Here is a 17,438-nt window from a genome sequence, read left to right on the forward strand (position 1 = left end):
GATAGGGTGAGGACAGTAAGGAAGGCTGTATGCAGCTATGGTTTGATTTTGTACAGGCTTTGACTCCATACTCTTTGAATTTATCTGTTAAATGAAATAAAAATGAAATAAAACTTAAGTACTGTCATCTGCTCAAGGGACTTACCTTTGGTCTGTACAAATAAGGTTTCTGTGGTGAGACACCAAATGAACTCAACTTCCTCTTTCAACAACAAATTTTTCAGTTATCAGCAGAATCTGTGCCGCCCAGAGTTAGGCTTTTTCACTCCCAACTCCCTGCAAAGAAACAGGAGTGCTAATCCCGACAAGGCTCCAGGGTAAGTTACAGCCTAGTATCTTGGAATTGGTGGTTCCATGTGGGAATATTGGTGAGGGCATGAAGATCCAGGATAGAGACAGATGTGGGACCAGTGTCCAACGTGAAAATGGCCACTGGTTTCTCATTTCAAATTTCTTACAGCAAGATCAATCGTGCTTGCCCTTGAGCCTGACTAGAGTACAAAGCCAGGGGTAATGCTATCAAGTACCCCACCATTCTTGAGGAGCATGGAGTATGTGATGCAGCTCACTTTTTGCTAAGGGCTCTGTGGTTCTCCATCAACCAGGGAAGAGAGCACAAAGTGTTGAGAAAACTGTGTTAAGTGAGACTCATTGAGACAACTTGACATTTTAAACTCAAAAAAGAGTATTTGAATATTTGTTTTGTGTAATTTATACAATTTCATAATGAAAAAAAAGTTTTATGTATTAGGTCCTTATTTTGTTAAGTTTAGTTTTTCATATACAGAAATAGCAAGTTTTTTCATGATAGAAGGAAAGAAAGATCATGGACTTTGGAATTGAAAGAACTCTTAATGATTCAAATCTTTCATAATACAGATGGGAAAACTGAGAGTCAGTGAAATAAAGACACTTGATTTCGGATAAATGTGAAAGTAAATACACATGATTTCAGAGTGTGCTCAGGGATGTTTCTTAATCCTTTAAAAGTTGCTTTGTTAACTCTAGCCCTTCTGTATAGAAGAACCCAAAGGAGAGGCACCTATCTTTTAAATGATTATTGTTCTTATTACTCTGAGTAGTAGAAACCTCTTTGGTTCTGAGCCAAGATGACTGAGTCAAAAGGAAACTTCTACTGGGGAATCCTTAAGGCTGGATTGTGCCATGCTTTTTGGTACCAGGATCATTGTGGATAGAATAATAAATTTTGTTGTGCTTTTGGTGGGGAGTAGTCTCAGTCCCTAAGTCCTGTCAGTGGGAACATTTTTATTTTGATTGCTTAAATGGATGGAGGGTGTCACTGCCATTTCTATTAATTGAGTAGCTTATCATTTAGCAATTGTTACACAGTAAAATTATTCAGTGCTGAAATAGGTGATATGCTGGTATACTGAGGTGGAAAAAGGCCTGAACTAAGAATCATGTAATGCATTCAAGGTAATGGTCTTTGCCATGATTCTTGTTGAACACAGGTCCTCCTTTAGTTAAAAGCAGTTCTTATTGGGGTTCAACTAGGAAAGTTGTTAATTCATGTTGTACAGACTGCTCAAACCCTGGAAGTGGTGGAGCATAAGACTGAAAAATGGGTGATCATACTTCTGGGTGATTTCTGTTGGCTTTTCATGGCTAGTTATGTTTGGGATAACTCAACTGATATCCTAATAGGCAGGGAAGTCTATACCCTTCAGTCACAGCTCAAGCAAAGAGGACAGAGCTGTCTGTTGCAAAACCACTCTAAGAGGCCCAACAATCAAGACAATGACTGGCAGAGAGTCTGCTTTACTTAAAAACTTTTGGTCAAGAAGTCTACTTACATTGAGGTCAAATTATTTTGCAAGGAATTTTTTACTTAGTATTGGTTTGCATGCATCACAGGAAGAGTGATGGAGTAGGTGGATCAATAAACACAGAATCAAAAAGACTTGGTCCTAACTCAAGTTCTGCCAATGACTCGCTGCGTGGCCTTGGGCAAGTTGCTTCATTTGTGTAGGTCTCAATATTCTCACTTGTAATAAAGGGAAGAGCTTAGAACAGATGGTCTTTACTTTCCTTCATAACAATGCAATGATTTGACTCTAGGCTCCTAGGTACCTGAGAAAAGTGACATATCATTAAGTGGTAAATAATAGGGCCGTAACATGAAAATTTCATTAGAGGGGACGTTCTGGAAATATAATCTAGATCATAAATGAAACCCAGTAAACTTTGTCAAGGACCATTATATTTCATTCAGAATAATGTTATCGTGAGAACTTCAACTTTTAGACCACAGGCAAATTTTTTTGTAATTAATTTCCTTTTTTAATGAAAAACACAAACAACAAACAAGCGAACTAGGCCTGAAATCTGACTTCCACAATGATATTGTCACCCAATCAGTATTACTCAATCTTTTAAGACCAAAGTATCCTTTGAGAAACATAAAAATGTCACTACAAGGTTATTATGGACTTCCGTCCCTAGGAACCAGACCCTGGACTCTTAGAGATTTTTTTTTTTAATTTTTTTTAGCGTTTTATTTATTTTTGAGACAGGGAGAGACAGAGCATGAACAGGGGAGGGTCAGAGAGAGGGAGACACAGAATCTGAAACAGGGTCCAGGTTCTGAGCTGTCAGCACAGAGCCCAACGCAGGGCTCGAACTCACGGACCGTGACATCATGACCTGAGCTGAAGTCCGTGGCTTAACCGAAGTCCGCTGCTTAACCGACTGAGCCACGCAGGCGCCCCAATGGACTCTTAGAAAAACCTGCCCCTTTACACTGACATTTTCCAAATACTGCATGCTCAACAGCCACGAATATTATGTAGATCTGTATTTTCAACAGTTTGTATTATAAGAACAATGATTTTGATTTACACATATATTTACTATAATAAGGGATATTCTTTTTTAAAATAACACATGCTTTCCAGCCTTCTACTTTAAGAAATTTTATTTTAGCTCTGTTAGCCGTCTCTCACAACTATACATTTTTGGGGATTTTCTAAACCCATAAAAGTACAGTATCTAACCAAGAACCCATGGAGATTACTTTCTATACAAGTAAAGGGGAAATGAACTACCATTTATTTAATGTCTACTGTGTACCAGACATGGAAATAGGTCATTTCATGTACATTTTCCATTTAATCTTCACAATAATCTATGTTGCAGGGACTATGATCTTACTTTTATAAATGAAGAAACTGAAGCCCACGAATATGAATTAAGACATTTCAGGCTAGTCAGCTGATAACTGAGTTAAGATATGACCCTAGTTCTGCCCAAAGAACCTGATTCCTGCTACCTCCAAAATACTGCAACTGCAAAAATGATATATAGTTAAGCATCTTTCCCAAATGATTAAAAATATAATACAGATGCATGAATTACAGTTAAATTCAAACATTTAAGATTTGTTTGTCAATAGTGTAGTTACTTTAATTCATTTTAGGGGTGAAAATAATTTTCACTTCTTCTAATTTATAGAAAAAAATTCTAGACTTACAGGATATATACAAAGCTTAGTGTTTCTGATGTCAAGTGGGTAATTTAGAGTTGATTCTAATCAATTCAGGAGATAACAGGGTTCCAAATTCAAGTTATTCTTCTTCAGCTGTGATTCTGAGTGATTGAACAAAGGACACCATGGTCATATGGGTCAGACTGGCATAGGTAATAAATGTGAGACTTTTAAGGTTTAAAGAAGGAAAAGGTAAAGTAAGACAAAGCAAGTTAGGTTTCCAAGTGGCTTGTAAAGGTTACCCCTTAGAGAATGGGAGGGAACCCCCTTCAGAAACCATTCCTTATTTAATTTTCCCTTGTTCTCCAAAGATGGCAACCTCACATACTGGCCCTATTGTCAAAGAAAATAGAAGAAACAAATTTTATAAACATGCTCACTTAACAGTATTAGTGACCTAATGATAAGGGGTGGAAAGAGGGGGAGGACTGACACAGTGAAGATTTGTAGTGTTGTACAGGAAGAGCAGTCACCTTAGTACTGGAAACCTTGGTTTCACTCTCCTCACTCTGCCACATGCTAACTTTATGTATTCAGGTAAATAAGGTCATTTCTCTGAGCCTCATTTTTCTGATCCTTAAGATAGAGATAATATTCACTGACCAGGTTATTCACAACCTATACCTTTACTAATGATTAACAGCAATTATTGGTGCAATAATGGTTTGCAAAGTATAAATCAGTAGGTGGGTTGAGATGGTGGTTGCTGTATTAATGATGACAGTGGCAGTGCTGGTAGTATTATTTAGATACAGGGGTTGAGAGGAACCATGCTCATAAAATCATGGCAAGTTAGGGCTGGAAGGGAGTTAAAATCATCCAGTTCAAATTGTCATATTTTAATAATGAAGGAAATGAAAACCACAGAAAGGAAAAGGCTTAGCAGGGCAACACAAAGAACATTTGAATAGTTACTAGGACCCACATGTCTTAGCTCCAAATCCAGTGCTCTTTTTCAATATATACTACTGCTTTTAAGTCTTTCCCAACCTAGGGCAAATATTGTCACATTCATATCACTACTGTTATAAAGAAACTGTTCTAGTACTCTATTCACAGATCTATTATGGTTTGGGTTCATAGGCAAATCTTCATAAAGATCCCTCGTTTTGATGCAATACTATGATGACACCTGGTGGGCAGTCATTTGCCATCTATGCATAGATATTAAAAAAAAAAGCACTAGAACTAGAATTGAGAATAACAGCCTTATATATTTGATGGGCACTCTTATTCATAGAAATGCCACTTAAAATATCTTTTTGTTTGTGAAAAAAGTTGTATTATAATTTTAGCTTTCTTTGCTCATAAATTACATTTACAACTGAAATCATAATAGCTGTGACTTTAATAAACTTAATCCTGTTGAGCCTACATTTTCTGATCTCTAAAAGGTATAATATCAATTAACTCAGAGCTCTTACAAGGATGAGGTAACATGAATAGCACTTGGATAGTGACAGGATGCATGCGAAAACTTCTTGGATTTAGCATTTCACTGAAACTTAGAAGTCTGGTATGAATTCTGATGACATAATAATATAAGTTACATTGGCTCTACTATTGTGAAACCACAGCATTGAGATGGTTAGGATGCAAAACTACTTTTGGTTACATGTTATTGGCAGCTCCTAAGTTTTTGGACTCAGCTCCATTGAGTTATATTTAAAGACCCAACATACCTTTATGTTCTGAGACAACAGACCATTTCTCTTCATTTCCATAAAAAGAATGTTTAATGACCATATTCTTACTTAAGCTTAAAATCCTGTTGGATTTTAAATAAAAATCCAGAATTGCACGCTTTGGAACTCTCAGATGTCCATCTTTATTAGACTCTAACCTTATTTTCCTTGCTTTGACCATGTATTCAGTAGTAGAGGAGACCATAACTGTGCCTATTCGCCATACTCTTGTCTTTACAAACCAATGTGTATAAACTTATTGCATACCTAACCGTCTGCTAAGAAAAGTGAATAACATAAAAGTCTAAGATACAGAGTCCTCCCTCAGAAAGACTACATTCTTATAGTGCAGGCTATAAGTCCTTATAAAGGTATTATAAATGTACAAAGGAGGAAGTCAGAATAGGGTTTCCCAGTGCATGGGAAAGATTAGAGTTGAGAGAGAGTAAAATATTGACCTTTGAGATAAGATCCAGGAAGAAAGTTCCCGTTAGGGTTTAGCTTCTATCATCATATTCCTCTTTCAAGAGAAGAGGCATCTGTCATCATGGTCCTGGATTTTGGTTTAAGCAGCATGTACCTTGGACATAGCACTACACACTGGAGTGACCAAGGGCATTTACTTCTATAATGCTGGTATTGGAGGCACTAAAAATTCTGTTCTTATTTCTAAGTGGTTCACAACTACAGAGCTAAGGGCTGAAGTATATGCTGAGGATGTGGCATTTTCACAGGTTATAATTTACCTGGAATTTATTGTCAGTGTGGTTTTGGTTAGATGACTTGATTATGCAACAACAATGAGATTAATCCCTTGGGATTAATCCCTACATGGGCCGGTTAACAACAATTGGTTTACTAGTGCTATATGTTTAGCCTTATTATAGAGTTAGAAAGATAAATTTGTTTAAATTTATTTAACAAATAAATTTAGTTTATTAGATTCTAACCTTATTTTCCTTGCTTTGACCATATATTCAGTAGTAGAGGAGACCATAACTGTGCCTATTCTCCATAATCTTGTCTTTACAAACCAATGTGTATAAACTTATTGCATGCCTAACCGTCTGTGTGGAGAGATTCATAAATAGTTACACAATATAAGAGTTGTTACAAAGCAGTATATTTTTTCAGTCAAAATATTGACTTAATGACTATGTGCCAATCATTCTGCTGGATTCTGGAGATTTAAAAATGATTAATATGGGGCGCCTGGGTGGTGCAGTCGGTTAAGCGTCTGACTTCAGCCAGGTCACGATCTCGCGGTCCGTGAGTTCGAGCCCCGCGTCAGGCTCTGGGCTGATGGCTCGGAGCCTGGAGCCTGTTTCCGATTCTGTGTCTCCCTCTCTCTCTGCCCCTCCCCCGTTCATGCTCTGTCTCTCTCTGTCCCAAAATAAATTAAAAAAACGTTGAAAAAAATTTTAAAAAATGATTAATATGTGGTTTTAGTCTTCAAAATTCTCATGGTTTAGTAAGAAATACAGAAAAAAAATGGAAACATTTGATATAATGCAATGAGTGTATTATTAAAGCAATTCCTATGGTGACATGGTAGCCAAAATTTGCATTTTTATACATCATTTAGATACCATAGTAGATAATAGTAGATAATAATTTTTAACAGGGCAATCCTTGAGGGAGTTAGATCAGTTAATGAATGTTTCAATAATCCAGAGAAAGAAGAGAGAGTGTGACAGGGAGGGAGAGAAAACTTGGTTGACTGAAAGAGAGAGAAGAAAGACTCTAGGATTATTTTAAGAATTCTGATAGATAGTGGTGTATAAGTAAACGTTCAGGGAATATGATGACTTTTTTTTTGGACATATTCATTTTCAGATGCCTGGGAGACATTCATATGTGAATTTTCAGCTGGACGCTGGACAAAATGGGTTTATATCTTAGGATAGGCCAGTCCTGGACATAGAGATATGAAAGTCATCAGAATATGGGTGGTAACTTAAGCCATTAAAGTAGGTGATGTTACTCAGCATTAAGGTAATGAATAAGAAGAGAAGAGGCAGACCTAGGGAAAGCAAACGGTTGAAGGATGTGAAAAAATTAAATAAACCATGACGGAAACTCAGTGTAAATGAACAAGAAGTTAAGAGAATTAAGAAATCATTGTTTGAAAGCCAAAGGAAGAGAACTTTGCAAAAAGATGGAAGTGGTCAGACTGTATCAAGGGCAGCAAAGAAGCCCTGCATGATTTAGCAATGTGGTGGTCGCTTGTCACTTTTGCTAAAGCAGTTTCAGTGAGGTTCTGAGGGCATATACACCACCTTCAAGTGCATAAAGAATGGATATAAAGTGAGGAAAAGGAAACAACAAGTGTAAACAACTATTATGAGTTTATTTTAAAAGATTTAAAAAAGTAACAAATAGCTAGAATAAGATGCATATAGAAGAGAAGAATTATTTTGGGGGTTGGTGAGACTTGATGACACAGATCTAACTGAGAGTGGAGGAAAGGATGATGATCTAGAATAAATGGGAGCAATTAATGAAAGAGGATCTTGAGAGATATAAAATGAATTAAATTTTTAACGTTTATTTACTTTTGAGGGGGGCTCAAGGGACAGAGAGAGAGGGAGACACAGAGTCCGAAACAGGCTTCAGACTCTGAACTGTCAGCATAGAGCCCGAGGTGGGGCTCGAACTCATGAACCATGAGATCATTACCTGAGCCCAAGTCAGACGCTTAACTAACTGAGCCACCTAGGCACTCCTAAAATGAATTGAGAGCATGGTAATTCATCTTGAGCAACAAGAAAAGTAGCTGTGTTTGGAAGTAAGAAAGATGCAGTTGTATATAAGATTATGTGTTGGGAGGAGACAGTAGATGAAATTGAGTTTCTTCTCATCCAACAACCTCAGCGTTGTCTGTGATTTAAGAAGACTCTGCTGAACAGTTTGTGGGAATGCAAACTAGTGCAGCCACTCTGGAAAACAACATGGAGGTTTCTCAAAAAGTTTTTTTTTAAACTACCTTATGACCCAGCAATTGCATTAGTAGATATTTACCCAAAGAATACAAAAATAATTCAAAGGGATATATGTTTACAGATGTTTACAGCAAAATTATCTACCATAGCCTAATTATGGAAACAGCCCAAATGTTCATCGACTCATGAATGGATAAAGAAGTGGCATATATAATATTATATATATATATATATATATATATATATAGGAATATTACTCAGCTATAAAAATAGAATGAAATCTTTCCATTTGCAATGACATGAATGGAGTTAGAGAGTATAATGCCAATCAAAATAAGTCAGTCAGAGAAAAACAAATACCATATGATTTCACTCATATGTAGAATTTAAGAAACAAATGAGCAAAGGGAACAAAAGAGAGAGGCAAAACAAAAAAAAGACTGGGTATTGTATGGAAGTGTTGAATCACTATACTGTGCACCTGAAACTAATATTACACTTTGTTAACGAACTTGAATTTAAATAAAAACCTTAACAAAGTCTCTGCCGGGAAAGGTGGTAGGTGGGAGAGTAGGAGAGAAGAAACTTTAGTAAAGTTGTGAAGCTGTTGATTGGCCACCATGGAAATGAAAGAAGATAGTAATCACTGGTGTGCAAAGAAAGGCTGAAGCAAAAAGTCTTAGGCTAGAGTCATAAATTTCTAGTTTTTGCACTCCAAATAGATCCTAGTGTTTTTAATAGGAGCATTCAGCAGATTGGATAGTAAAAAAAGAACACGGATTGTGGACTTGATCTGCAATTAAGACATTGCCAGTCTCATACAGCAAGAGAATGGTGAATAAGGAAGTTGAGGTTTTTTGTGTAAGAGTAGTTGGTTTGACCATTTAATCTAGGCTCAGTAAGGAAGGAAGTAAGATAAGGGAGGGTGCTAGGTTGGCCATCAGAAATGGAGGGATTTAAATATTTAAGGTCTCTGGGAGTGTATGATGCATGCTAGTATGGTACAATTTGCATTGAAACTTAGTAATTATACTGTTGATGAGTCAAGAATTGAAAAGGCTAGCCAGAAAGTACAAATTTGAAAAGTCCCAGGATAAGGAAGAGGTGAATTGGCTCAGATTGTCAGGAGAGGTGAATGCTATGTGCTACTAATCTGAAAGGGCTTTGGAAAAGAGCAAAACTGTGATATCTCTTTCTAAAATTTCACACATTCTATAACTGAATTTATCTTTGAATCCTCAAACAATATCCCAAACTGGTCAATTCCATAACTGAATTTTACTTGAAATTCTAATATTCCTGCCATAACAAGTTCAGAGTTGTTGTTTTCACCTCAACTGTTGTGCTAATAAGGTGATCAACTATACTGTTCGCCTTGCACTTTCACAGTTTTAGCCCTGAAAATCCTGTCTCAGGAAACCCTCAGTCTTAGTTAAACCAAACTGTTGTTCACTCTACAAATTCCCAACTGATACGGATTTCCTGTCTGACATGGCCCATCTTTCCAATCCATTTCTACACTTTTGCCAGAGTGATTTTTTAAAAACATCAGTATGGTAATATGACTGTCTTCCCAGAATCCTTTAGAGATTTTTGCTAAAACTCTCCATGATTGGGTTGCATCTACCTTTTTAGTCTCTTTTCCCTTCTACTCCCTTCTCCCATTCTCACCTCTCATTCCACCTTCCCTACCATCTCACTGTTTTTCAGCTGGACTATTATTGCTACCTATGTCATTTATTTTTATAGTTTGGGATGTTTGAATTCTATTTATTCATTGCTGGAATTCTTCCCCCATCCTTTCTTCTCCTGTACCCTGCCCACCCAAATTGTTTGTTGAAAATGGACTTTAATCTTTAAGTTGAACATCCAATCCTCTTCTGTGCAGGATTAGTTTCTACTCCCACAAAAACTTCTTTGTTTTCTCTTTCATGGCATGTTTCAAAAATCTATTATGGCTAGTTATTCTTATGTCTATCTCTCTTAAATAACTGTAAACATTTTGAGAACAACAGTCATGCACTACATTTCTCTGAAATTTCCCACCTCAATCTACCATTCTTAGCAATTAGCATATTGGATATACTCATAGCAGAATTTTAATTTGCTGTATGAAGTCTTAAATTTCTGAATCCCAGATGAATAGTATTGGTAATACCCAGTTCAGGCTTTCTTGAAGAGATGAAACTTCACCAAAGCCTTAAAAGAGTATTAGGATTTAAAAAAATAGTGTATAAATCAGGCAAAGTACGTTAACTTTATCTCTTCCTCAGTCACCGTCTCTATTTTTCTTTCCAACCCTGTTCCTAAAGAGATCAATAAGAAAATGCAGATGGCATGCCACAAGTGCTATTTCTTTTGGCTTGAGGTGCTCTATCTCTCAGAATTCAAAAAAAATCAGCCTGATATGGTAGAAAGAGCATTGAGTAAGAGGCCTACAAGTTTGGCCTCTGGTCTCGCTTTCACCATATTCTTATCCTGTGAGCTTGAAGTGGGTATTTAATTGTTCTTAAATTCATCTCATTGTCAGTTAAACACTATGGTAACGGTATTACTGGTATCTGTCTCACTTATTTCATAGGGATGATGCTATGATAATATGAGAATTTGTTATCACCTATGTAATTTACTGCAGTTCTTGTGATGCACTGATTATGATGTTGGAGATTTTAAAAATATTTCCCCCACCAGACCAGAAGTTTCTCAGAGACACAGCAGAAGGTTCTCAGGGAAAGAGATTATGGCAGATAATTCTGTATTCTCCACAGAACCTAGCACAAAATTTACAAGATTTTGTTAATTTAATATATATTGATTAAGCAGCCAGAGTTCTCAAAAATCTATGGAAAAAATAGAGTTATTTTCCCTTTATGCTTAGTTTTAATGAGTGGAGAGCTTTGGGGATTGCAGATGCACCCTCACTCTCCTTTTAGTTCCTATGCATAGGTGGGTAGGAAGTTATTTGCTGATTAGATGAGGCAGTTTTACCCTTTGCAGAATGACAGCTTAGAAACATAAAGGGTTACAATATTTTTAGAAGTAGACCACAAGTACTAGCTTCTTTCTGAGGTCCAGATAATGCTCTTAATGATACTCTGAGAACTTGGGTGGTACTGGTTCATACCCATAGGATATGTCTGACCACTTGTGATTTCTAAATTAATTAGTTTGCTTCTCTGTCAACCTTCTACAGGTATGAATTTTCTGAATTGAAAAGGATAGGTGCAAGGTATGTTGATGATAATAACCCAAATCAAAAAAAACATCCTAGGGAAATCAGGCAGCAGAAATGTATTAGTTGACATATCTGAGTTTGCATTTTTGCTTGAGGCTTCCAAATAAGGACTTTAAGCTGCTCTGTAGTAAGCTGCTCTGGCTATATGGTGATTAACATAGCAGATATTGTTATGGCACTAGTGAAGCTAATGGCACAGTGGATGAAAAAGCCAATAGACAAGTAAACAAACATTTAAATTACAAATGTTGATGCTATGAAGAGAAAGAACAGAGAGTTTGAGTATATAATGATGTGCAAGACTGCCTAGATAGTATTGGCAGTGGCAGTCTCTGATCTGAAAACTGATATTAAAAGGAACCAGGCATGAAAATCTTGAGGGATATAGTCGCAGACAGAAGAAATATATGTAGAGGGTGTTGTCAGAAAAAAAAAAGTTTGGCTTGTTCTAGAAACTGAAAACATCTCAGTGTAGTTAAAATATAGAGAATGAGTAAGAGAATGGAACAAAGTGATGTTGAAGGGCACAGGAGACATATTAGCTATGGCCTTTAGGCCATGGTGAGAAGTTTGGCTTTCATACAATGGAAAGCCAGCAAAGAATTTTATGGAGGAGAATGACATATATCAAAGAGAGTTTATTTGGGCCACCGTATAGAAAGTGTTAGAAGAGGTTAGTAAGTTCCAGGACAAAGGTAAGAGAGTGTGGAAACAAGCATAGGCTCTAATTCTAATACCCTACCTCTATACTATGTAAGTTTTGTGACTGGCAAAACTTATTTAACCTCTTTTCATCTCAGTTTCTTCATCAGTAATATGGAAATAATCATAGGGCTGCAATGAGGACTAATGAGATAATATGTGAAGAGTGCTTAGCCTGCAAATAAATGGTAGCTTTCAGTAAATCATGGCCAAAATTAATATTAGTGTTATACACAGTATGGAGAATGGACTTCAGGGGGCTAAGACTGAAGTGCAGGGAGTCTGATAAATCAATCTGTTTTAGTAGTCAAGAGGAATGATGACAGTAGTGTAGATTAGGATGGCAACAGTGGAAGTGTAGATGGATTGTACAGATTTTTACATGGGAGAATGACCCCATTTTCTGATTGGATATGGAGGAAATATAGTTATATGGGTTGGATAAATCCCTACTCTCCAGGTTGAGTGTCTGGGAGGAGAGTCATGGCGCTTACTGAGAAGGGGAATTCAGACACAGGAGTGAATCACCAATCTTATACATTCTTCTGAGACAGGAAACAAAGATATGTGTAGGTGGAAGGGGAGAAAAATTGACAACAGAGGTAGCACAAGCCACCTGGAAATAGTCAACAACAGGGCTAGAACCAAAGAGAAACAGAGAGAGTGGCAAGAGCAGAGACAGAGAGAAGGAACACACTCCAACTTTAGCCCTTCCATTCAGCATTTTTCTGTGAGTGGCTTCTTAGCTTGTTCTCCTTTCTTAAATTTCAGAAGTGTCACAGATTGTTCACAGCAAGCTAAATGTCCCTTGAGAGAGCTTATATTTCTGTCCTGCCCAAAACAAATCCCCCCAGCTTCACCCTACCTTGGGAATTTTACATTTAATTGTCACCAGATTTGGGGCAAAACCATCCTATCTTCCCTTCAGTCTAGACAAGAGATTTTGGAAAGCAAACCATGCAAATCTCTAAGCTCACATTAAACTGAATTGCAAAGGCATAAAAACCCACAGAAGAAAGAAGGTGTGAATTTGATCTCTAGTTTGCTGTTCTGGCTTAAGAGGTTTCTGTTATTTAACACAGAGGTGTGAATAGAACATCCCCCTTTAGTAAGTGAAACTTTCTACACCAGTGAAGCAGGAACAAATACCCAGGTCTATAAAGTACAAAAGTGGAAGTGTGACTTGGGTGGGTGTGAGATGTTCTCAGTTCTTGGAACTGTAGTGCACGTTATGCATCTTCCCTTGCTTTCTCACAGTTTTTGTACGGATAATAGATAATAGTAGAAACATTGCCAATAATGAAATCAAAGTGGTTGTTGAGGATGGATGGGTGTTATATGTGGGGAAAAGTGTTTTGTTATATCTTATTAGCCTAATTAAAGTAATCCTAGTGTTATAATATTATGAAGTCTTACTATGGAATTAGAAAGGTTCTTCTATAATGTACCCTCCAGATGTCATAAGCCCCATTCTATTAAGTAGTCCCTCCTAAGCAAGGAGAAGCAAGTGGTGTAGTAGAAATAGCATAGACTTTGGAGAAAGTAAGGCAAAATAGTATAATCCCATTTTTACTATTTTCTAGGTTTGTTACCTCAGAAAATTTACTGCATCTTTCTGAACCTCAATTACCTCATCTCTCATCTGCACATGAGAGTAATAATAGTACTTACCTCTTATGATGGCTGTGAGAATGACATTGGATAAATTCATGTGAAAAATTTCATTGCAGATTCTGGAGTGCATTGATGATAGTCACATCATGGTAATTATTTCCTCTTTTCACCTGTGAACATCCTTCTACCTTCTGTTCAAAGTCATACATACATAAGCAAGATGACTGCATGACATTTCAGGAGATATCACAGGCCAAGTAGGGAGCATAAAATATTAAGGGAGGGAAAGTGAAAGTAATGGTAGAGTAATGGTAGCTCAGAATGTTGACTCTCTTTTATATGTGAATTAATTGTTTGGGGTTCTGTTTTTATTTGTGTATTTATTTATTTTTAATTTGTTAATATTTATTTATTTTTGAGAAAGAGACAGAGTGAGAACAGGGGAAGGGCAGAGAGAGAGGGAGCCACTGAATCTGAAGCAGGCTCCAGGCTCTGAGCTGTCAGCACAGGGGCCAATGCGGGGCTCAAACTAACGAACCCTGAGATCATACCCTGAGCCAAAATTGGTTGCTTAATGGACTGACCCACCCAGGTGCTCTTGGGGTTTTGTTTTTAATTCAAATTTCTATTCCCTGCAATAAGACGTAAAATGATATAGGAAGTAATTTCTGCTCCTTATGAGGAGAATCTAAAAGGAAACCACTCTTTTGGTTTGTAAACTTACTTAAAACAGAAACAATTAAAAACAAAAGTGCTATTCCACCTAAGGAACAACTTCACTCCTTTATTTCTTCCACGTTTAGCTCTAATTGCAGTAAACATTCCTGCAATATGAACAGAAGCTAAGTTTGTAAAATTTGTTTTGGAGAGGAAAACAAATGAAGAGAAGGATGTAAGGATATAAGTATTAGGCACCTTGTACTCCCATTTGAAGTCCCAGATCTTCTGTTTAGTAGCTTTGTGTCTCTAATAAACCTCTCTCTTGGCCTTACTTCTTCTACATGTATTATGTGAAGGCAGAATTAAATAATTTTAAAGGTTCTTTTCAGTGTAAAATTCTATAAGAGTGTTAAAGTAAAATAATGAAGTTGTTGCTTTTTTATTATTTGCAGGCAGCTTGCATAAATCCATGACCAGACCTTGGGAAGTCCTAAAGATTACTTTATATTCTCCATGTTCTACATATAACAAACAATAAAAACCCCACTGAAGCATAAAATAAGATTAAGGGAATTAAATTTTTAAAAACTTTATGGTGACTATTTGAATGAAATAAGTATTAAGTTTCAAATTGTTTCCAAAAAATGATTTTGTGGTCTATGTTGCTGGTTCCCTAATCAATGTTTACTGTGACTTTTGGATCATTCGCCATGTCCATGATGTTACTCCAGTACAGAATTCCTGGCAGAAAATTCCAGATCACATAAGAATTCCTAGTTCAGCCTATAAATTCATGCATTAATGATATTTTTCATGTAAATTGGAATATACCCAAAGGCAAAAGAGAGAGAGCGAAAGAGATTTTAAGAATTACCTATGCTATTGTGATAGAATAATAAGGAGGTAGTGTTCTCAAAGTTTTGAAACTTAGCCAGCATTAGCAATGCAGGCTTAAGTGGCAGGGCCATTTTCAAAGTGCTAGAGTACCAAGGTAGGAAGTCAGAACCCAATGGACCAGGTGGTAGACAAAAGAGAAGAAAGGGGACATAAACGGTGAGGTTGGATTTCTATCATTGCAATTGTAAATGAGTAAGCGGTATTCACATTAACCAGGCCTTGGGGCAAGAAAAATTTGGATACAAAAGGAATAGACTGAAATACCATACTTTTTTTTGTGGTGGTGAGACCACTAGAGTAAATATTTCAGGATGTCCTTGCCTGCAAGACACAATTTAGACAATCTCAAAGGTCAGTTTGGGGACAATTGCATGGTTTTCAAACTGATTCATTAGGTGACCTTGGATCATTTACATATCTTCCTTGAGCATCTGCTCTTTCATCTGTAAACAAGTCTTTTCTAATTTTAATATTCTGTTCTCTTTAAGTATAAAAAAAGAATCTGGGTGTTGGCTATAGAACTTATTAGTCATTATATTCTTTTTTTTTTCTTTCATTAAGGAGGGATTATAATTCCACGGTTTACCTTGATGAGTATACTGAAATATTCAAGATGGGTAGCAACAGTACCAGCAATGCTGAGACTGACTGCAATGCTACTAATGTGACATTTCAGAACTCCCTTTATGCAACTACCTACATCCTCATATTCATCCCCGGTCTTTTGGCCAATAGTGCAGCCTTGTGGGTTCTGTGCCGCTTCATCAGCAAGAAAAATAAAGCCATCATTTTCATGATCAACCTCTCTGTGGCTGATCTTGCTCATGTGCTGTCCTTACCTCTCCGGATTTACTATTACATCAGTCACCACTGGCCCTTCCCGAAGGCCCTTTGCCTGCTGTGCTTCTACCTGAAGTATCTCAACATGTATGCCAGCATTTGTTTCCTGACGTGCATCAGCCTTCAGAGATGTTTTTTTCTCCTCCAGCCCTTTAGGGCCAGAGACTGGAAGCGTAGGTATGATGTAGGCATCAGTGCTGCCATCTGGATCATCGTGGGAACAGCCTGCTTGCCATTTCCCCTTCTGAGAAGCACCTACTCATCCAACAACAATCAGTCCTGTTTTGCTGATCTTGGTTACAAGAAAATGAATACTGTGGCTTTGGTTGGAATGATTACAGTTGCTGAGCTGGCAGGATTTGTGTTCCCAGTAGTTATCATTGCATGGTGTACCTGGAAAACTACTATATCCTTGAGGCAGCCACCAATGGCTTTCCAAGGAATCAGTGAGAGGCAGAAAGCACTGCGGATGGTTTTTATGTGTGCTGCAGTTTTTTTCATCTGCTTCACTCCTTATCATATTAACTTTATTTTTTACACTATGGTGAAGGAAACCATCATTAGCAGTTGTCCCATTGTCCAAAGCACACTGTATTTCCACCCCTTTTGTCTATGCCTTGCAAGTCTCTGTTGTCTTTTGGATCCCATTCTGTATTATTTCATGGCCTCAGAGTTTCGTGACCAACTATCTCGCCATGGCAACTCTGTGACCCGTTCCCGCCTTATGAGCAGGGAGAGTGGTTCATCAATGATTAGCTAAAAATAAAATACCTTTTCAATTGTGACTTTAGCTATGTTTTCTAGCTTTTTCCAAAGGCCAGAATGACCAGACAATTTGTTTAAGAAATTTGTGAACAATGGAAATTTTCTTCTGTGATAATTGTGGTCACAAGGATGTAATGGTGGAGGCAGTGTAAGAAATGTGGGAGAGGAAGGAAGGATAGAGTTTGCTTGTTTCCTCTTTGAAATTCAAAATACTTTCTTAGACCTAGATCAAGTTTTTACAGATGTTTTCAACCAAATGGAGATTGTATATTTTATCTTAAACATTACTTCAGTAAATATATTGTTAATAAGATACAATAAATACACGAATCTTTTCCAAGATAAAAAAGTAAATTTCTATTATATTAAAACTTTTATTTGTGAATGAGAGTAAAATTCGTCAATATTTTTAAGAGATAAATAAATGCACAGGCAAAGGGGGAGTGACAATTGAGGCAATGTGTGCATAAATTTCAGGGCCACAAACCTATTACTGAATAAAGGGCATAGAAATTTTTTCACTCACTAAAAATGTATTGGATACCTATTGTATTCTGGGTTACCAGACTTTCATGGGTACTTTCACAATTTAG

The 17,438-nt window shown here is 37.0% G+C and overlaps 1 protein-coding gene across 1 annotated transcript; it reads left to right on the top strand.

The window, feature by feature from the left end:
* Positions 1 to 219: 219 nt before the first annotated feature.
* LOC122477378 (putative P2Y purinoceptor 10) lies at positions 220 to 17,230 on the top strand. The gene is made up of 2 exons (XM_043570313.1): positions 220 to 317; positions 15,802 to 17,230. The coding sequence occupies exon 2, from the start codon at positions 15,854 to 15,856 to the stop codon at positions 16,838 to 16,840; it is 987 nt and encodes a 328-aa protein (XP_043426248.1). The 5' UTR covers positions 220 to 317; positions 15,802 to 15,853; the 3' UTR covers positions 16,841 to 17,230.
* The last annotated feature ends 208 nt before the right edge of the window (positions 17,231 to 17,438 follow it).

This window comes from Prionailurus bengalensis, chromosome X (assembly GCF_016509475.1).
Source record: "Prionailurus bengalensis isolate Pbe53 chromosome X, Fcat_Pben_1.1_paternal_pri, whole genome shotgun sequence".
NCBI classification, from domain to species: Eukaryota; Metazoa; Chordata; class Mammalia; order Carnivora; family Felidae; genus Prionailurus; species Prionailurus bengalensis.

Bases quoted from the DNA above. Each gene is read 5' to 3' on its own strand.
- LOC122477378 (XM_043570313.1), top strand. From the start codon at position 15,854: ATGGGTAGCAACAGTACCAGCAATGCTGAGACTGACTGCAATGCTACT.